General features: G+C 40.4%; 1 protein-coding gene across 2 annotated transcripts in view; it reads left to right on the top strand.

The window, feature by feature from the left end:
- The first annotated feature begins 9,344 nt into the window (after positions 1 to 9,344).
- LOC129367582 (zinc finger protein 236-like) overlaps positions 9,345 to 22,770 on the top strand; it is a 47,328-nt gene continuing 33,902 nt past the window's right edge. For both annotated transcript variants that reach the window (XM_055042125.1, XM_055042124.1), the window contains exons 1-6: positions 9,345 to 9,451; positions 11,052 to 11,158; positions 13,470 to 13,634; positions 13,722 to 13,900; positions 17,942 to 18,072; positions 20,534 to 20,706. In XM_055042125.1, coding sequence (XP_054898100.1) covers positions 9,400 to 9,451; positions 11,052 to 11,158; positions 13,470 to 13,634; positions 13,722 to 13,900; positions 17,942 to 18,072; positions 20,534 to 20,706 — 807 coding nt within the window. In that variant the 5' untranslated portion in view covers positions 9,345 to 9,399. The remainder of the gene's footprint in view (positions 9,452 to 11,051; positions 11,159 to 13,469; positions 13,635 to 13,721; positions 13,901 to 17,941; positions 18,073 to 20,533; positions 20,707 to 22,770) is intronic.

Raw genomic sequence — 22,770 nt, 5'->3', positions numbered from 1 at the left:
CGCCGCACTCGCGTCTTTGTGCGAGACCCCTTGCCTCGTCCCCATTGTCATGTTAATTATCTGTTTGCTCTGTTTTTTGCAGGAGCTCGCCATCCATCAAAGCGTCTCCCCGCTTTTCATCTCGCGCAGAGCGTCTCCACCTGTAATTAGGTTTTTGGCGCGTGAGCGAGAAGATGGATTTTGTTAGCGCCGCGCGCAGGGAAGGGGTTGGACATGACGTAGCCTCTGAGGCTGCTGTGGGACCGGCCCTTTAAAGGCGTCTAATTGATGCGGGTTGTCACAGGGCCCGGGGTTCGGTGCTGCGGGAAGCCGAGCATCCTCGTGTTCTTTCCGCTCTGACTTTTGCAGAGTCACAACGTCGGTTGGGTTCCAGGTGGCCACGTGGTGTCCGCGCGGGCAAACATGCCTGAAATGCTTTTACTGCACAATAACTGGGGGGGAAGGGATTTTGTTCGTTTGTTAGGTGTTTTTTTTTTTTTTTTTTTTTTTTTTTTCTACACAAGCTCTGCAGACAGGAAGTCACAGCGCTTGTCAGAATTATTCAACATCCCAATGTCAAGAACTTGACGCTGATCTTGCCCTGTGCGTCGCCTCATGAGCCTCATTGGAGTTATTGACACTAATAGGTCTGTCGGTAGTTTACGACAACTCAAGTCACATGGGACGAGGTTCCTGGTTGTTTGAATCTGCCTGATCACGTCCGCACAGAGTGAAACCCGTGGATCTTGGATCTTAGAAGAATCACAATTAGCTGATGAAATGCGTCCTCACGCACTCACTGAGAAACTACAGCCTGAACGTATTTTGGGTTTTAAAGGGGTGGTTTGTAGTTGATGAAAAAAAAAATGTTACAAAGACTTCTAAGAGGAAAAGCTACAACTCTTCTGCTCCCAACTGGTGAATATGGGACGATTGAATCTGCAGTGATAATAGCTGCGTTTCCATTTACCGTTCCAGATTGTAATTACGAAAATGGAAATATGGTAAATTTGAAGAAAAAAAAAAAGAAATATATAGGCTACATAGGCTATATATTGTTTGGCTGTCTTGTCATTAGTGTATTTGGCCAAAACTGCGATGGGAATACTTTTTTTTTGTGCACAGGAGTCATGTGATCAACAGCCGGATGTTACCACTGGCGGAAAAGACGAAGAAGACGATGACGACGGGAAAAGATAGAAGAATGTTTTATAATGACTCATCAAGTCGTGGGATTTTAATTGCGTGACTTGTGTAATAAACACTGCGCAATTACAAAATGCGCTCATTTGTCGCTGAAATGCAGTTAAGCACGGCTTTGCTACATTTCCGCTAAAAATTAAAAGAGGTGCAGTGGAAAAAAAAGTTTTAAAGGGTTTACCTTCTAAATCCACTCAGGACGTCTGGCGCCCAAATATAATCAACGCTTCGGCAGACCACCGTCCAGGAAACGTTTCAACAAACCACCAGTGATGCGACTGCTGCTTTGTCGGAACTACTGCTGATATTTTGAAATAGCCTCTCTTCAATAGTTAGTGCCATTCACATGAGAGAATAGGGCTGAGTCGAAGGAGATTAATAGAGCAACAAGTTATGTCCATAATATGATGACTTTATTGTGGTAATATCATGACATTATTCTTGTGCAAGTTCATTCTCGTGCTATCATGACTTCATTCTCGTAATTTTATCTAATACTTTGTCGTACTGGCAAATGTTAAGTAAATCAAGAGCATTTTTTTTTAACTCGTTCCCACTAGTTGCCATGTGCTGTGTGTAAATCTGTAACAACGGCAATCCGAGACGTCTCCACCAGCTGAAGGGGGAAAATAAAACACGAAGCAAGCTGGAGGTTAACACGACCAACAACCGAAGCGCCACGTTTATGCCATTGACACTCCTCTGTGTCTCTCTGCTGCTGTGCGGTGTTATAATTGCAGGCAACACAAATGACAATTTTGTAACGTATGACGTGTCAATGCGTCAAAACAGGTTTCATGCTTTTCAAAGGCTCCTGAACGCTCAAATGCTTTGCATGCATAACCAGAGTATAATACCTTCAGGTAAAGCCACAGGATAAAAGTTTATTATGTGAACTGAAGCACCGCATATAGTGTGTCTTATGAGAATATAGGCTAGTCATAATGTATTCTGTTTGTAATTATTTATTGTGTGATGGATAATTGAAAATGACTTGCAGGCTAAGCCTTCCACCCCCACTTCCCACTAAATGCAAATATATTTTATCTTCATGTTTGCTGTGTTTATAATACCTTCTTGTATCCAGGGAGTATTTCTTTGGTTGCGCTGTGTGACTGTATTTCTGTAACTCGCCGTTTCTTTCATTTCACGCCAGCCTTTCAAATGATTTTTAGATTTCTTCCCTGACCAGACTCATTGCAGTGCAGGCCATGCAAGAAAGGCACAATTAAAAGATGGTGCGGACGTCCGAGCCGCCCCGCTGACCTTCGGCTTGAAATGCAAAGTGTCTCATGCCTCTGGTCTGTTTGGAGGGGCCTTCTCTCTCTCCCGAAGATGGACAGCCATGCATTATTGATTACAAAACACTCCTCCAGTGCTATTTCATCTTTCAAACCTCAGATGAGAACTGAGCTTTATTTTAAAGTAGTTTAGTTGGCTTTTGTGTGTGTGCTCTTGCGTGCATCCTCTTTGGTGTTATTACTGTTTTTCTTTTTGCTGTTGTTTGTTTGTCAGACCGTTGTTTGTTTGCCATCACTCTTTCACCATATTTATGTGGGGTGTGGATAAGCAGGTGCATCTACGTTACTTTTTCCTCTTCTCCTCTCTGATGCTGATATAATACACCTCCAAGCTTACACCAGGCAATAGTTGCAGGTGAGCAGACATTTATTAGGTGAGCTGTGTTTGTGAGGATTTATTAATTAATGGTTACAGAGGTCTCAGTTGGTCCAAAATATCACTAAAGATCTTCCCCAAAAATACGTTAAAAAAAAAGTCAAAGTGATTTGGCTTCCCAACTGTCTCTGTGCACAATAATTGGGTTTCAGTCTTCTGCACCTTGAGCATGTCTCCAAGTGCTGAACTGCTTGTACGTCTGGGCACAAGCAGTTCAGGCACGTTGCAGATTTACAGTATTGCAGCACTGAGGCAGGAATGGTGCCTGGTAGCTTTTTTTTTATTTTTTCCAAAGACATCTCTTGTAGACCTGTAGACTATTTGCAAAAAAAAAAAACATTTGTTGCTCCTGTGATCACGAGCCACTATCTTTGCAGCACTTTTTGCTTCGTTCAGCGCAGCCTCGACAGGTGATTTTCAGTTTTTTTTTTTTTTTCTCTTCGATGCGGATCATGATGATCACCATAGTCACCGCAGTCACCGGGAGAAATAAAATGCATACAAACATTAAAATCCAAAAACATGGTCTTGCGATGTAAAGAATGAAACAAAACATACCCCACTGCTTTCACCTAACCATTTGCTTGTTTCTTTACGCACCAAATATTTGAACTTCGCTGATTGTTGTTTACCAGCCATTCACAGCACAACTGATAGCTGCTGGCTTTTACAAGGCCTGCCCTCATTGGCTAAAATAGAATCGAGCAGTTCAGGTGGACAAGAAATCCTGGATTTCTCATTTCTTTAACAATTTCTTTACTAAGGTACCAACACAACCTTTGGTAAAGATCTGAAATTGCTCCCCATCCAATTAAGCAGTCAAACTGGATGAGAGACTTTGTGTTGCGGTTGCATAAAAATCCTAATGGAATGCAGTGAAGTTCGTGGTTGTGTTCTAACATAATGTGAAAAAGGCTTAGTGGCACGTCCACTTCTGCAAGTGTCTTCTTGTGGCTCAGGGGCCACTAAATAAGTAGGGAGACGCACCATGAATGAGTTCTTGAATTGAAATAAATTTTAAGTAAGTTAATTTAATTAATTGTTTACGAAAGTAAGAATCAAAGTTTCTCAGGGGGGGAGTTGAATCGGCGTGCGGTGTGGATGCGTGGAGGATCCATGTGGTAAATTTTATAATCTACGGTCAAGATAATCTGCAAAGCAAGCATGGAGGAGAGCAGACAGTTTAGTTGTAGTTTTTTTGGGGTTTGGAAATCTTTAGCTCTCCTATATCGTAATCAACCCACAAGGCACTTAGCATTGTATATGTCGACATACCACCAAAATGTTTATTTGCCAAACCTCAGATAACAGTCGCATCTTTTTCCCGATGCCTCATTCATATTTAGATTCTTCCATATTTATCACTGTATTCAAAATGAACTCTCTACCACCAAGGCTCAGAGTCGCGTCGTCTTGGTAGCACACACCGAGTGATAAGCTTTGCCTTCTCCGTCCCCTGTGAGCAGGGCCACTAGGGAGAATCGTCATGGTGACCACGGCTGTCAGATGGCGTTACCGTGATGCCGAAGAAATGATCAGCTTCATGGATCCCGACGGCGCTCCCTGACAGCACGGGGTGGGGGGACACCGGGCCACACCTGGGAGGAGAAATGCTGGCAGAATGTGAAATGTTATTGAACAAGGTCGTTCCAAGGGTCACGTCAAGACCTGTCCGCTCCCGTCTCATCCATCACCGAGGGCCACTCAGCCACATTCTGGGATAAATATTTACATACGATGCATACAGAGAAGAAGAACTGTGTTTATGTTTTCCGTCTGTCTCACATTAAATTGCGCTAAACCTTTTACTGTCTTAGGTCAGAGAGGATTTGCTAAATTGTTTGAATTTGCTAAGTTTTAGAATAATGACGCTTTTTTTAAATCTAGAATTTGGTGGAATTCCTTTTTACACTGTGATTTTAGTCAAATGTGTTGGGTCTTGTACCGAACACATTCGGTACTTGCTACAGTTTGCTGGAATTTTGGTCCATTCCTCCAGACAGAGACATTTTTGTCTCTAAGCCAACCGTAGAGTTTCACTCTACGATATTCCATGTGTCCAATATGGAATATAGATATCTTCCAATATCCATTTGGAAGATCTAAAGCAACATTTCCACATAATGTTCTTGATGCAACCTTCACAGACGGGATGTTGTGATCAGACTTTGAAGCTTCGCCCCTTTTCCTTCATAATGGTCATTGTGGTCGTTCACTTCACTTTCAGTTTCATCAGACCATTGGAAACGTCTCCCAAAATGAACACTGTCTGTCCACTTGCAAACTGTAATCTGGCTTTTTATGTTACTTTTGGAGCAATGGGTTACGTATAACAGGTTAACTCAGGGTAACTAGTTTCACGAGCTGCATTTCCACTGACCATTTAATTTTGACATATCGAAAGTGAATTTGATTAACGGAAGCAGTTGTTTTTCCCCAAACAGTTTTGCCTCTAGGGTGAGGTAGTTGGCTAGCCATATGTGAATTGGTTTATTTCACAAAACCTTAAAGAAAACACTTCTTTTTTTTTATCAGGCGAGTCACAAGAGCTACAACCGAACGTCACTGATGCAAACTATGAAGTAGACCACAGGAAGTAGTTTGAGGATCATGTTACTGCATGTTTTTTACTGACTTGTCGTGTGAAAAAGCATCTTAAACCAGCATCTTTGGATGACAGTATGGTTTTAGTCTGGGATTGAGACGCACAAGATTATTATGATTTCCCATTTGAATAAGTGAAAGTGGTCTGTTTAGTGATCAGGAAGACCTAAGACTGAGCCAGACTCAGTTCCTCAGTTGCTTTTCTAAAGTCTTGGCTGATTTCTTCTGATTGTTCCATAACCTCAATCTTGCCAGCACTGGGTTTGAGGTGCTGCCTCTGGATTCACCCACAGATGTGCCTCTATTTACCTTGTAAATGTAAAAAAAAATACTAAATCAAACAATTAAATCTTCACAGAGACAAATGTGACAAATAAAAAGATTGTGCATCCATTTTTTTATTTTTTTTATTGAAACTTATGTAAATATCAGGTTCTAGTCATAGAATACTTGGTCAGGATTTTAGAAAACGATTAAATTACTGCCGACAAATCTGGACAAAAAACTCCCCACCCCCCCAAAAAACAGTAATGTGATCTTTCAGACAGGTAATGTTTCTTTGAACAGTCTAATGTCACCGAGGTACGAAATCAGGTGATAAATCTTTAATTGTGTTGGCCTTTTTCACAGGATACCTCATCTGCAAAGTGCTGCAAACAAGCACCCCATTTCTAAGTCTGACTCACGTCTAGCACCGGCCTTGTGGAAAAGACCTGACCAGTATCACTGATGTCAGGGCCAGCTGGTGATGCTCGTTAACATGAATGACAAGACGAGCAGAGGGACGAGGGGACAACAGCTCGCTCGCTTCTTTCTTTCTCTCTGCGTGTTTTTCCCAACATGAGACATCAACACATCTCCGGTTCCTGCCGGCCCCACTCCCAGAGCTCATGACAATTGCAATGATTGATCTCCCTCCTCTTGACTGCGGTGCAGAGGGAAGAAAAGAACACCACAGTGCCAAAAGAAAAGGGGAAGGGAGGGAAGAGGGGTGTGAGAAGTCCCCACAAGGTCAGAGGGGCGTCCATTCCTTTTGTTTTGGTGCGGGCAGATTGGTGGGCGCGCGCAACCATGGTGGGGCACGTTTGAATAACCTGCGGCCCAGCCAGAGGAACAGATGTGCTCCCGAAGTGAGCGTGCTCTCCGGCTGGTTTGCTTATTCACGGAGAGTGAAGCGTCTGACTTTACCTGTTTGGAACATGAAGAAAAACACAGGCGAGAGTCACCTGTTGGGTCTTATCTCAGAGGAAAATGTTGCTGAGACAATCAGGCTCTAACAATGTGATTTATGTCCCGCAACATCCGCATTCACACAACAGATGGGCGTCTATTTATGGCCATGATAACATGCTCAAGTTGCATTATTGTGTGGCTAAGCATTTTAAAAAAAAAAATCTGCTCTTGCAATATAGGCTCATCTCTGATTGGCTGTTTCTAAATATATTGCTAAAATCCAAGAAGGGATTAAGAAAGCCTCAGTTTGAAAACCAGATTTGTAGAACTTCTGAAGCTTTGAAATCTATTATTTCTCAGTCAACGTCAAGAGAGTTGAGACCGAGGTGGCGATTCCATTTCCAGCAGAGCAACCAACCTAACTATGTAGACTGCGCTACGATGGACTGGTTTCAGTTCATGCACATTATGTGTTTGATTGACTAGCAGAGTCAAAGCCTCGCACTAAATCCAAATAAGAACATGTCAAGGTTTGAAAATGTATATTTAGAGATGTAGTCAGTTCGCTCGAGGTGTTTTACAAAGTTGAAAAACATGGCGAGTGGTGCAGTTGTTGGTACTAGGGTGAGGTATAATCTTTTTGCATAATCTACTTGTGCATCTGCAGGTTGTCTTTGGCTACTCTGGCTTCTTCCCACAGTCCAAAAGAGGTGTGGTAGATGGACTGGCGTCTGGTGAATTGTCCACATTCGACCTTACCACTTTCCCAGTGATCATTGGAGGTAGCCAGCAGCTCCGTTGGCGGTCATGAGCAGCATAGATGATAGATAAGTGAATGAATAAAACCACAACAAAGGCAATTCTACAAACCATTGACCTTTTTTCAGATTTGGATTTGTAAAATAGATTCAAAATTCTGCAATTCCCCTTCACTTCAAAGGTATGCACAAACATGTGATTGTATTGTGGCAAAATGTTAAAGAGAAAAAAAAAACAATGAAGTGAATACTTTTGAGAAGCACAGTAAGCAGCTATGTTACGTATTTTCCTGCGTGCCTTTTTGTTTACTCTGTCAAGTCTCTGAGTGTGCAGTTTCAGTTTGCACAGTAGGCTTGCAACAACAATATTTGTGGATCACACCCTTGGGATTTTCTATGTGGAGTTTGCATGGATTGTTCTGCCCGTGTCTGTTTTACAAGCACACAACACGACGCCAGAGGAACCTTGTAAACGACTGGCAAAATCATCAGCAGCACGCCATTGTTCAAGGTTCCCTGCCACCTGAGGTAAACACAGCACCTCTGGGAACAGGATTCGTGATCAGCGGGAAAATCCTTTATCACAAGCAAAGTCTTCTCAGTGGCATTTCCAGGATTGTTGTCAAGTAAATGAACCAAACTCGTTCAAAACTCGCTGCCTCCCTCTGCTGGTGATAAAAGGTAGTGACGTCAATTGTGGATGTCTTAAAAAAAATTGGAGTTTGTCTAAAATTAGATAATAAATAATTGCCATAATTTATTTTAAATTGGACAGGAATACACGAATAATACATTGCATCTGTAGTTATTAAAATATGTCTCTGATGATAGGTTAAAATTTCCATTAGACCTACTCTTCAACATCATTTAGCAGCACTATATGCTCTACTCCTCAGTAATGTCTATATTTCAGAATTTAACATCTGATTGTATCGTACTGACATGTAAATAATTATGTACATTTTATAAGTTACATTTTTTACAATGAAATATTCAAAAAATATATATTTATTCACATAGCATTTATTTATGAGCCAAAACAATGAGTCTGCATTTTAATTAATTTTAATTAATGGAATTAAATGTGAAGTTATTTATCTGAAGCAGTTTTTGGCATGGAAATAAACACTTAGGCCCATATATATTTATTTTATCAATAAATCTATTAAAATATATTTTTAAACTGACATTTACATATTGTTTTCTGAATTTATTTATGTTTTACATTGTAGCACTTTTTGCTCACCATACATTCTACAGCACACAGACAAATAATCGCACACATAATTTGATGAAAGCAGAATTGAATGAAAATGTTTTCGAAACATGCACATTTTAAATTTATTTAAGAAAAGTCACGTTTGAGTTGACCCTTTTTCAGATCCGTGTATTTATTTTGCAATTGTATTGTAACAAAAACCCCTTCTATGTATTATATTTCTGACATTGTGTCACTATGGCACTCCACTCATAGTGGTATTTGTGAGCTGAAACACAACAGGAAATGTCATTGTCTCATAATGATTAACTCTCCTAATTAAATTAGGTTTTTCAAGTTTAAAGAATCCAATTAAGAAGTTATTGTGTCTCAGCGAAAAGCTGTGGAATATTTTTTTAAAAATTTACTTTTCGGAAAAAAAGCTTTAAAGAACATTTGTATCTACATAAAGTTAGTGTTATTTTTTCCCCCTTAATTTTTCCTTTCGGCAGCCTATAAATATCAAAGACTTTAAGATGACTTTCATTTTTTTGACTTAACTCTGAGGTCATCCTATCCCACTGTGAGGCCGTATGTGAAATTTGAACGTCATTCCCAAATATTTCGACAAGCGCCTCTACAAAGCTCGGCGCGTTACACGAAAGCTGCATGTGCGTCGAGACCAACAGTAGATGTCTCTCTACTCCGTGTGTTTGAGAGCCTTCATTGAGTCGCTGCTGTCTACAGATGACCGAATCGCCATTTTGGAAGCGAGTCGTTCACAGCACAACCGTCTTGAACACAGGAACTATGCCGCGGGGCCGGCCTCGCAAACTGAACCTAGATAGAAAGGACGAAACAGGTAACAAGTACCAAAATGCAAGAAATAAATAGCACTTATTATGGGCTGTCCAAAAAGCCGGGTATTATTTTGCCAAGTATCTCCGCAGCCTATTTATTAACACTTGAATGTAGTGTATATAGTCCCCGGATATAGTATTGCGTGTGGGCTTTGCTTTGTGCGGCGAAGGAGTGATTGAGGCGGAATGATATTAATAACGTTTCGGAGGCTCTTCTTATTGGCTTCCAGTGTAAATTGGTGTCCGCGAGGAGCGGAGCAAGCCGTGGTGCCGCGTAGTGTTAGTTAGAGTTAGCCTTTTTAAAGGTAACATTTGTTTATACGGAGTTCGTTGTTAGCCTAATGTTGCTAACTAGCTCGCTTTGCCACCATTAGCCTTGCAGTTAGCACGCTAAACTGTTCGCCTCGGTTAGTTTGTTGCTGTGGAGCGCCGCGGTGAAGCGTTCCGGGCTCTCGTTGATTCAGCTCGTCGCAAAAAAAAATAAAAAAGTTGTATCAGCCTCAGTTTGTCAAAGTGACAACATAAATGCAGAATGGCGTTAGTTAAGTCGTCTAAGTGTTATATCTGACGACATGCGTTGTTCAGATATGTTTGGCTTTTCGGTTTGAGTGACACGTTGGAGAGGTGATGCAAAAATGTGCAGATATAGTCGAATAGACATATTAGTGAATACATTAAGATGCAAGTGTCGGAAAGCAGCTAAAGTGGGCGTGTTGCACCCGGTTAAGAACTGATACCAAGTTGAATGAGTTCCACCTAAACAGATGATTTTGAATGAAGTGACACTGAATATTTGGAGTGCTATTCGTGCAGTTTTTTTTTTTTTACAACTTCATTCACACTTGGACTGAAAAATATTCATCCCCTACATTAAAAGCGATGTTTCAATTTTGCCAACATGCTCTGTTACAGATAATTATTGGGCTAATTGAATAAGATCGCCTACGGTTGGTTAGTTTTTAGCTGTTATTTGTTTTGTAGTAGTCGGAAAAGCTTTGACCCTAGGACTTTGCACACATGAATGTGTGGTGTTGGCAAATCTAAGCTTTGACCAATGCCAGAACAGCCTTTCAGAAAATTGCAAAATCAATTTTGATATTCAGTGTTAGCCAATAAATACACACAAAAACAGGTGCCATGTTTTCCATCTTCTTTAGTTTAAGTAAGAGGTCTAGCTGATGCATTTTGTATCTTACAGGTGAATGCCAACACAATTATTGAGATAAATTTGATTAAATCCACGCTTGACACTTTTCCCGCATCTGACACTTGCTGTTTCTGTCCCTGTGCTGAGGTTTCCAATAAAACCAGACTGGTGTATTCCTTAGTCAATTTTTGTAAAGAAAGTGGTTAATTTCTCAATCAAGATCTTCTCTTCATCCTTGAAAAGAAAAGGAAGTCTTGAGATGGGCTCACAATTTTTGAACTAGGGTCAGATCAAAACCTTGTACTTCTCTTTGGTAAAGTACGCATCTAGTTAATTATTTAACAAGTAAACATACCATCTTTGCCGCATAGATTCGTATAAAAGGCTTTGTGTCACGAGAACTTGATGTGTTCTTCAAAAAGCCTCTAGAACCGCCATTTCTGTTTCTCTTACAGGTTTCAGCGATGGATCACGGGAAAAGAAGTGCACCATTTGCTCCCAGACCTTCACCAAAGAGAGCAAGCTACAGAAACACCTCCGAGAACATGAGCTCAATGATAAGGTATAGCCGCATCTCTTGAAGTGTGAGCTTTCAGTTACGGGCCGGCCAGTTCTACGCAGACACTTGTCTTTTTTACGTTTGCTCTAAATGCGCTGGATGAGTATTTTAGTCAATATTTACTGTACAGTCTTACTGGAAATTTGATTTATTTCAATTTAGACTTTTACGTCTTGACTTTGTAGTTAGCATGTGATCATACATTAGCTTGCCAAAGTACTTTTATGTGGTTGCGCCCCCCTGGGGGTTATGGTGGGGCCGGGGCCCACTCATAAAAATGTGGGCCACCCCAGAGAATAATTATTTTCGAACGACAGAGTCATCTTCTTCAGCCAAGACATAAATGTAAAATCTAATAAACAATCTTATAAAATTAAAAAATTTTTCCCTCTGGGGGAAATTCAAGTGTATCATTTTATGCAAAACGCACGTAATAATTGATAACAGTGCTGAAGAAAATAAACAGTACTGAAGAAAATATTTATATTCTAAAAAAATCAACAACATACTAACAGTGTATATTTGTATTCGGGCCCTTTGAGTCAACACTTTCGAGACACATCTTTCTCTGTGATTTCATGGGCAAACATTTCCAGCTTTGCCCATCTACGGACACTGAAATGTGGCCCACAATTTTCCACCACAGCTTTTGTAAATCCACCCTGCATTTGTTTACACGCATTGTCACTGTGCAGCAGGGCTTCATAAGAGAGTTCTGCTCTCACTGCTTATTGAAGATGTCTGTGGGGGGGCGACTGAACTGAAGTGCTGATAAATAAGAGTTGCGTGAGACTTGATGTGTATCGATGAAAAGTGTGAGAGTGCTGACGTGTCCTCCTTGTGAACTGTGAGGTATCACAGTGGCCACATAAACAAAGGAAGAGGGGATTGTCATGTGTGAAGTATGTGTCAGTTGCTACCTGAGCCACTATTATGGGCTTTCTATGACTCACTCGGAGGAAGCTATACGTGCAGAAAAGCAGCATCTGCTCCCTCTGTTTTTCAGCAACACTCTGAAATAGAATGGTCAGTATTGTATTTTCGTATTATAGCTCTGACTGATGGTCTCAAGTAATATGTTTACAGGACTGTTCTGCTCCACTTGTATTTTCCTGAAACAGGATTTCTGTAACCTAAGGAATCCTTCTGACCTTGTGAAATGTGTACATCTCTATGAGAAAGATATGCTCTATGAGAAAGTCCACAAATAGGCAGATTCTCCATGAATAAATAGTGAATAGTAAACCATAAATAGGCTTAACAGCTTGGCTGTATTTAGACCAAAACAAGATTGATGCAAATTTGTGACAGTTGGCCAAAAAGAAACAAATACAACCTTTCATACATAAAGCACTTTTTCAATGATGCTTTGATTAATTAAATTAAAACTGTTCCACACCTCCCCCTAAAAGTATAAATACAGCCCTTGTTAAATCACATAGATCATAATTAATGATCTATGTGATTTTGCACATTTTTATTTCGGATTCAATTGAATGGCCAGCGTTGAGTTGTTGGAGACTGTGTTAAAAATCCTCCATTTAGTCTCATCCTTCAGACAGCTGTGCAGTGACTCGTTGAGTCAATCTGGCTCTTCATCTGTTTGGAATCCATAATGTATATTGTTTTAATAACTTGGCATACCTTCATTCATTTGACTGGCCAGCAGCAACTTTTGCCCTCGGAGTAAAAATTTGTCGTGTCGCATTTACGTTTTGATCTTCCTCTTTTCGTGAACAGCAACGCCCCTCATTCTCTTCCTGAATGCTTGACATCAGGTCCTACTCTCAGTGGCTCAGAAAAACCGCTTGATTGTCTGATTATTATTCATGTAAAAAGACAGTAATGAAACCCGCTCTCCTGCTTTGCTGCACATGTTCTTATCTGCCTTTTCAAATGGAAGGACTCCATTGCATTTGAATTCTCTCCAGGCTGAAGAGCGGCAGCCTCGCCGTCTCTCCCTTTGACTGAGACGCAGGAGTCAATTTAACTGACTGGATTCAGAAATGAAGTCAGCCGACCCCATAGATGGAAAGGAAAATTAGTTTTGGTGCCACTTTCACCTCATTTGAAATGCTGCTGTATTTTTCTCTCTCTCTCTCTCTCTCTCTCTCTCTCTCTCTCTCTCTCTGTCTCTCTCTCTCTCTCTCTCTCTATATATATATATATATATATATATATATATATAATGTTTAGATACATTTACTCTATCGAGTGTTAAGCAACATGAAGTGATTCAGGAAGGAAAACTTGCGAGTCTGCTATCGGGTTGTGCTATCGCTATCACATTACAACCTCTGCCTCCTCTCCGCAGCCTCACCGCTGCGACCAGTGCCCGCAGACGTTCAACGTGGAGTTCAACCTCACGCTGCACAAGTCCACACACAACACGTCCAACTTCACCTGCCCCGTCTGCAACAAGAAGTTCTCCCGTGTCGCGGGCCTCAAATCCCACGTCATGCTGCACAAGAAAGAGGAGGTGAGCTCGCCTCCTCCGGTTCGCGATCGACGGCAAACTTTACCGGTTATTGTCTCTGAGTCTCGCACCGCGCTCTGCTCTTCGCAGAACCTCATCTGCTCGGAGTGCGGCGACGAGTTCGTCCTCCAGAGCCAGCTCTCGCTGCACATGGAGGAGCACCGGAAGGAGCTTTCGGGCATTAAGGTGTACACCTGCAAAACCTGCAGCAAGGAATTCAAGACGTTCGTGCAGCTGAGGGAGCACACAAAGAGTCACGTCAAGATGAGGTAAACGGGGTTCAAAACTAAAGCGAGTTTAAAACTACAGATGCACCCGGTCACTTTTTTTCATCCTTATCGATGTAGATACCTGAGGTTCACCAATACAATCCGCTGAATTGACTTAAAATGTTTTGTCTTTTTTAAAGACAAACTAAATGTAGTGAATTACAAATGTATTTTGATAACTCTGGACCAGTACAGTACACTTAGATCCAACAATAGATCCACAAGCTTGGTCAAACATGTAAAAGCTGCACAACTTTAATTTGTTCAGTCAGCGCAAGTAGGAGTATAAAAACCAATGTAAAATAAATATTAAAGAAACATAAACAGAAAAAAATAGGTTGACTACCTTCGGAAAGATAAACTGTAGCAAACTTTCAAATGGATCCGAAAGTGCAATTAGAAATTTAAAATATAATGTAAAATAAAAAGCTCAGAGCAGAAAGCATACAATTAGACTCAATTGATCTTCCCCTTTGGATTGGACACATTTTTACCAATACACAATCTAAAATTTGTTTCAGCATCGGGACCGAAACAGTTATCAATATCGGATCGGTGCATCTCTATTTAAAACTCCATTAATTTCAATCTGTCAAGTTTAATAACACTTACCAATGTCCCTCTTCTGAGTTCAGATGCATTCATTGATTTTAAATATTTCCTAGAACGGAGCTTGTTTCAGAAACTCAATTCACCAAGTGAGACACATCATATAAGTTAATTGGTTTTCAAGCCTTTATTTCTGGTCATTGTGATGATTTTCTGCTTACAGCTAATGAAAACACGACATTCAAGTCTACAATATCTCATCAGACCAATGAAACATTTTGTAAGTGGGCTCTATGAAAAGAGTTTCATGCGGTTTCAAAGGTTCTCTTCAGAAGGTTCTTCTAATCTCACAAATGAAACTCACCATCATTCAAGCTATTGAATATGGCAGTACATTAATGTGCGATTTACTTCGCGCTTTATAATGTTGGAATAAACTGTAAACAGTTTATGATGCTATCCTGAGAGTGGGAGGCCATCTGAGCCCATAGATACATGTACAGTTAGGGCCAGAAATATTTGGACAGTGACACAGGTTTTGTTATTTTAGCTGTTGACAAAAATATGTTCAGAAATACAATTTATATATAATATGGGCTGAAAGTGCACACTCCCAGCTGCAATATGAGAGTTTCCACATCCAAATCGGAGAAAGGATTTAGGAATCATAGCTCTGTAATGCAGAGCCTCCTCTTTTTCAAGGGACCAAAAGTAATTGGACAATGAACTCTAAAGGCTGCAAGTAACTCAAAAGGCCTTTCCCTCGTTAACCTGTAATCAAGTAAGTAGTTAAAAGGTCTGGGGTTGTTTCCAGGTGTGTGGCTTTGCATTTGGAAGCTGTTGCTGTGACCAGACAACATGCGGTCAAAGGAGCTCTCAATTGACGTGAAGCAGAACATCCTGAGGCTGAAAAAAAAGAAAAAATCCATCAGAGAGATAGCAGACATGCTTGGAGTAGCAAAATCAACAGTCTGGTACATTCTGTGGAAAAAGGAATTGACTGGTGAGCTTGGGAACTCAAAAGGCCTGGGCGTCCACGGAAGACAACAGTGGTGGATGATCGCCGCATACTTCCTTTGGTGAAGAAGAACCAGTTCACAACATCAACTGAGGTCCAGAACACTCTCAGAGAAGTAGGTGTATCTGTCTCTAAGTCAACAGTAAAGAGAAGACTCCATGAAAGCAAATACAAAGGGTTCACATGTAGATGCAAACCATTCATCAATTCCAAAAGTAGACAGACCAGAGTTAAATTTGCCCAAAAACACCTCAAGAAGCCAGCCCAGTTCTGGAAAAGTATCTATGGACAGATGAGACAAAGATCAACCTGTACCAGAATGATGGGAAGAAAAAAGTTTGGAGAAGAAAGGGAACGGCACATGATCCAAGGCACACCACATCCTCTGTAAAACATGGTGGAGGCAAATGATGGCATGGGCATGCATGGCTTTCAATGGCACTGGGTCACTTGTGTTTATTGATGACATAACAGCAGACAAGAGTAGCCGGATGAATTCTGAAGTGTACCGGGATATACTGTCAGCCCAGATTCAGCCAAATGCTGCAAAGTTTGATCGGACGGCGCTTCACAGTACAGATGGATAATGACCCCAAGCATACAGCCAAAGCTATCCAGGAGTTCATGAGAGCAAAAAGGTGGAATATTCTGCAATGGCCAAGTCAATCACCAGATCTTAACCCAATTGAGCATGCATTTCACTTGCTCAAATCCAGACTTCAGACGGAAGACCCACTAACAAGCAAGACCTGAAGGCTGCGGCTGTAAGGCCTGGCAAAGCATTAAGAAGGAGGAAACCCAACGTTTGGTGATATCCATGGGTTCCAGACTTAAGGCAGTGATTGCCTCCAAAGGATTCGCAACAAAATATTGAGAAAAAACTTTTTTGTTTGGTTATGTTTATATGTCCAATTACTTTTGAGCTCCTAAAATGTGGAGTGTTTGTAAACAAATGTGTACAATTCCTACATTTCTATCAGATATTTTTGTTCAACCCTTTAAATTAAACGTTACAATCTGCACTTGAATTCTGTTGTAGAGGTTTCATTTCAAATCCAATGTGGTGGCATGCAGAGCCCAACTCACGAAAATTGTGTTACTGTCCAAATATTTCTGGCCCTAACTGTATTTCACCTTGAGCTCTCAACATATTACAGCCACAATAGTTTGTACATCTTGTGCAAAATTAAATTACGTACATTTATTATTGTAAACCTTTTGAGAGCCATAAACATTACCTGATGTTTTTTTTTTTTTTTTGCAAAACACACAACTTGAAAGGAATAAAAGTTTTATCCGAGGATGGATAAATTATCTTCCTTATGACATAGATGTTTGTAGAAAAATATACAAATATATTTTCAAAAGTCTATAAACATTTTCCTGGCCTGTTGTACAAATTCAATGTGATTATTCCATCAAAAAAAAAAAAAAAACTGGCCGAAACCTGCCAAAACTTCCCTTTAATTCTATATTAAAAAGAATATCAGATGATGAATATATTTTTAGACAAAACGGTGAATAAAAATTTTGGCAAAAAGTGTGGTGTGCATTTAAAATCAGCACCACTGAGTAGAGACGTCTGCACACCGTGCACCACTATCTTGTGGCACAGATAATGTTTTGTGACAACAACAAAAAAAACAAAAAACGGGATAATAATCAAATTTTTCAGTGGTAAAGTTAGCTGTGTACAGTTTTTAAAAGTATGTTCATTCTTTCTTCAATTTTACAAACATGTGCTAGTGTGTTTTGTTCTGCCATTTGCCAATCATGGTTTTAGGGGGTGTGAATACTTTTGCAAGTCACTGTATTTTGTCCAGCGAGATCAGCATGTCTGCAGAGTAACTGTGCTAAAATGAGCTCCGGCAAGCAGTAGTTCTGCTTGTTAGCTGTTAGAAAGGAGACGGTAAAACAGAGAATTGGACGGCGCTGAACTCTAGACTTTGCTGAGCATTTGTTTGGCAAGGGAAATACAATTTGTTGTGACTTGTACAGCTATTGTTCGGCTGGCTATTACGTTAGTTCAGCCTTCTTATCGCCCGTGTGAATGCAAACAGAAGAAAAGTCCTCTCAGGATGTGTTCTTTTGGAAAGCAATTCCGGGTTGATATTCTCAGAGTCCCCTCACCAATTGGGTCTTGAAAAGTGCCTGATACATTGCTAATGAATTTAGACAGACTACTGAGGTACCTCACAAAAAAACAAACTGAATTTTAACAATTTTTTTTAGCTTGTTTTAGCATCGAGCATGTCAAGTTATGTAATTAATTAAATCCAAGCAAAATATCCTGCTTACCCATTTCTTTCTATTTATATTAGAGCAAACCCCAAATCAGGATTTGCTTTAAATGGACTTAAAATACTAGTGACTGATTCAAAGTTAATGTTTCCTTTGTCAGTCCCGCAGGAGGTTTTTCAAACAGAATGCCGCCGAAAACCGCTCACCGATCTTTGTATGCTTTTTCTTCAAAGGGCGCTGTCCTCCAGCTCCAGAAACTACAAGAAAAACATCGATCGCAGCGGGTTCACAAACAGCTGCCATCACTGCGGAAAGGCCTTCAAAAAGCCCAGCCAGCTTGTCAGGCACATACGAATACACACAGGTGAGTGAGAAAGCACAGAAACTCAGCAGCCTCTGCGCTCAGACATCTCTGGTCATTCATTTTCAGGAGAAAAAAGCTGCAGGAAAATAGGAGCATATTCATTCAGCTATGATGTTTCTCTGAAATGATGGGCTTTCAAGTGTGTTTTCTCCATTGAAAGGATTTATTTCACTTTATTACAGTTGAATACAATTGATCTCCAAAAGGGAACTTGCTTATTTGTTGACAAGCTTCTCTGTTTAAAGTACTAGATATTAGCAAATACAAATATAACCACTAGTGATATAAAATTTATAAAAAGAAATATATACATAAGTGTGTACATGGATATATATGTTAATGTTTAAATAAATCTATAAATGAGCCCAGAATAATCCTGGATTTCAAGACACTCGGGGCGTTGTATAATAAACAACAAATTAAGCAGTTTAACTCAATGTTCTGAGCAGTGGAAACTCTTAGTGTACCTTGGGAGTGTGCATCAGCGAGACAGCTCCTGTGTGCCTTCTTGTTCACCGTGGTAACAGAGAACAACTGCTGGAGGCGGATTTGGAACAACATCTCAGGGATGAAGGGAGAGAACTGTGTGGGGATCACCACAGAGCGGCTGCTTGTATAATCTCCATCCTGACATCCAAGGACTCGTCTGAATATAACCAGATATCTGGGAAAACATTTGGACATGTTTTGACTTTTCCTACACACACAAAACTCTTGTTTAATATTACTAAAAACAGTTATTTATAAAACTCTGACCAAAATGAAGATTTGAGAAAGCTCCATATTTGTGTTTTCTAGTGTATCAACATTAGAAAAGAGATTTTCCCATGTATTACAATCTGCGTATGTGCAAGCTTTGACATGATTCCCAATCGACATTGTCTTAGAAGTAGTTAAACCTACATATCTATCCACAAAACGAACCTCCTGACACCGTATTAAATTCCTAACAGGAAGTCTTGATTCTGATTGGTTGACATTGGGTTTTATCTTTGCACTGCACTGCCACCTATGGATTTGACATGTTTAAACAACACTTGGTGGCGTATTTATACGGGTTCATGTGGATGAAAACCTTTCTGAGGCCGATTCCAGGGTTTCCGCCAGAAAACTGGTTAAGCCCGGTGAAAGTCGCGCAGAGGCGTGTTTTTGTATAAAAGATGTTAAGTAGACAGAAAATGTAAAATCATTACTGCATAATTATAAGTTACTGGAAGACATACCCAGTGAAACGCTAAACCCACAACTAGTCTTAAAAACAACAAATCAAAAAACACAATTCAAACAAATATCAAGTATTTGCACTTCTGTTTAATCCAAATTAAGTCAGCAGCTCCATAAGGCGCCCAGGTCTTCAAAAATACTGTGTAATTTTTTCGCACAATGTGGCAGAGATAATGGTTTTCAGAAAGACCCGGCTACATGTGCACAAGGCCCGAGTCTGAAGTGAACGCATTGCAAAACCATTCCATATTTATTTACACCTCAAAAGTCAACAATGTGCTGCCAGAAATCCTTGTGCAGTTTGCTCAGTTTATCTGCTCATGGAGAAACACTCCCAAACCCTGCTTATAAATCTCCATCCCTTAGCCACAAGTAGCTGCAGCAATGCATTATGGAGTATGTAGTTTGATTTATAAGAGCTAAATTATCTACTGGCAGGCCATTTATAATAGGTGGTTAAATTAAAGTTATTCACTCTTGTGTGTTGGTTTGGACCAAGTTGAAAGGGTGTGTTAATACATTTTAACTAGCTGCATGTTTTAGAGTGTAGTCCCATCAACCAGATGTATTTTAGCTTCTGATTTATTGCTTTAATTGAGAACGCCCTGAACATAAGCTCAGCCTTCTGCCATGTGGGGATTGAGCCGCGGACACAAATAGGAGATGTGGCAGTTTGTCTTCTTGATTGGAGTCTTTAACGTCCCCATTAATGCAAATCTGGGCAATATCCGATGGAGTAGTCCTGCTCCCGCATCACTGATATTTCTCCCTGACAAAACACCTCAGAGTTAGCCAACTTTTGTTATCCAGGGGTGAAAGACGGCGCACGTCTGATCGCTCATCTGCCATCACTGGCAGTCGCTCATCAAGATGCAAAAAAGCTGGGCGGGCAGAATTTTTATGCGCTTCTTCAGTTGCTCTAAGGGTCGTTCATCTGTCTGAGTTGAGGATGACGCTGCCGGCAGCAGCTTTCATCCACATGTTGATCGCACATCATCCAGGTGTTAATGGGTTCGACTGCGTAAGCGGCGGCGGTTGAAGCTCGGAATCCAAATCAGCCTGTCAGTCGATGAGGTCTGGAGCTGCTTTGGGATTTCTGCAGAGGCTTGAGCTCAGATTTCTTTTTTTTTCCCCATGAAGAGATGCCAGTTTTGCCATCGTTGTTCCTTTTGCGTCAGAAATGATTATACTGATGGAAATTATTTTCTGTCTGAACGGATTGTCTTCTGATTTTCAGGTGAAAGACCCTACAAGTGCATCCATTGCAACAAGGCTTTCAACCAGAAGGTGGTGCTGCAGACTCACATGGTGAAACACACGGGAGAGAAGCCTCACATGTGCATGTTCTGCCCAGCATCCTTCTCCCAGAAGGGCAACCTGCACTCTCACGTTCAGAGGGTTCATTCTGAGGTAACGCCACAGGACCCACTTCCTACGTGAAACTGAACCTATTCACTTCATCCTCTTTTTTTTCATCTGTTTTTGTCGTTTTTTTAAAAAGATATACCCGTAAAAGCTACCAATTTAAACCGTCAGATTAAAGTACGCCATTGTGCTGTGTACCAATGTTTTCTTGGTTTTATTTAGTGCAACAAAGACATAAAAGTTGCACCCTGACTGTGTATCAGAAAATAATTGTGTTTATGACTGTTTAGGAAGATCTTCTAACACACAAAGTAAAGTGTCTGCCTTCAGGTCTGCAGCTTTTTACTTTTATGTGTTTGCAGTGCAACACATTCTCTTTATTGTTAAGTTCAAAGAGTGAAAAGGAAGTTATGCTTCTTCCTCCTGCATTTTTATTCTTTAAACCAAGCATGATAAAATGCAAGCTAGATTTTTCTGAACTTTGATGATCTGTCAGCTTTTCCTTGGAAAGCAGAGCGGGGGTTAGGAGATCAAAAGAGGAGTCAAAGTCTATCCTTGTCGCCCCGGAAGAGCAGAACCAGCCCGTGAGAATGTTTTCCCCACTTTGATCGAAGATTCTCGGCGTTGTTAGTGGTCGATGCCAGAGTCCGAATAGGTTCCGTTTCATGTCAGTGTCAGTGTGAAGCACCACGATGGTCTCCATCTGTCGATCAGAAATAACATATTTTACCTAAAAGGTAACACCAAGCTTCAGTGTTGTGTGATGACTGATGCGGAAATCTGAAGTGCGTGTTGTTATTTTCTGCGAATGGATGCTTTTGCTCTTTAAACTGTGCTTCATACATTTGAGGAAAAGATAGAAATTTGAGAAGACAAATTTAAGGACGCCCAGCGTCACACCGACTTTCAAATTTCACTTTGTGTTTAGGCTTGTAGAGCATACTAGTAATAACCAGGAGTATGTCTGATGTTACGAAAAATGTTACAAAACATAAAATAGAATCACAAGCCGAGACATTTAAAAACAGCTTAATACAAAAAATCAAACTCTGACATCAGCACATTAAACAGTGGCCACCCACCAGACTTGAGAGATCATATGGCAATAATTGTAAAATGTTTAGGTGCATTAAGGTTATTCTTCTGCACAAGCTTATCTGTCATGCAGAGACTTGCTGTCTGACTGTCCGTCCATCCATTTATTTTTTTTTTACCAACAACATTATGGACACCTAACAGACAGCATAAAGGCTCACTATTCTACATATTCAGTTTTGGTTCTACGTATGAGTTACACTTAAGAGAAAGTGGATGCAAAGGTAAGAACCCCCAACTTTGTGTTTTTGTGTTATGATGTAAAGCACTTTGAAATGCCTTGCTGCTGAAATGTGCCATACAAATAAAATTTGATTGAATGATTGATTGATTGATTGATAGATAGAAGAGAAGAAAAAAAACAATATCTGAGTGCTCTTCAGCAAAGTTAGAAACTGCATTTCTCTCTAAAAATACACTTATTTTCACAAATACTGCCGACAATGTATTTTTCCCATAGTAACAGATAATAACAGGCCAAGGTGAGTGAATTATTTCAAGAAGGCAAAACAGCAGGGCCATTTAAATAACACATGCAATTTCCACAAGAGTGCTTCAGCTCTCTTGTTTCAGAGAGAGTTTGTGGTTTACGATTTGCTGGTCTCATTGATAAATTGGATGCAGGTGTTTTTCTTGCCTTAGGAGCCATATTGAGAGCCCTGGAAACGGCTTCCTGTGTGCATTTGATTAAGTGCTGCTGGTTCTTCCAGGAATGTCGAGGCAGTAATATTTTCACACGTGAAACAAGAGCTCAGAAGCTTTTTCACCAGAACTGCAGGGGTTCCATCTGTAAAGGAATAAGAAATCCATTATGCAGATAATGTGTTTCCTGTTTACTCTTCACCTGAGTCATCCCACCCTCACGGAGGGATGTGATAGTGCTGTAATTACATCTCTTGCATCAGTCTGTATTTAAGGGATTTCTTTACTGGTCTGATAGGATAGTGAACTAAATTAAATCAAGTTTTCCTCAAAAATTTTAGGGCTGGAATATTGTATTAATTGTCACCCAGT

The sequence above is a fragment of the Poeciliopsis prolifica genome, unplaced genomic scaffold (assembly GCF_027474105.1).
Source record: "Poeciliopsis prolifica strain line A6 unplaced genomic scaffold, Auburn_PproV2 SCAFFOLD017, whole genome shotgun sequence".
Classification (NCBI taxonomy): domain Eukaryota; kingdom Metazoa; phylum Chordata; class Actinopteri; order Cyprinodontiformes; family Poeciliidae; genus Poeciliopsis; species Poeciliopsis prolifica.
This window is presented reverse-complemented; position numbering and strand designations above follow the sequence as displayed.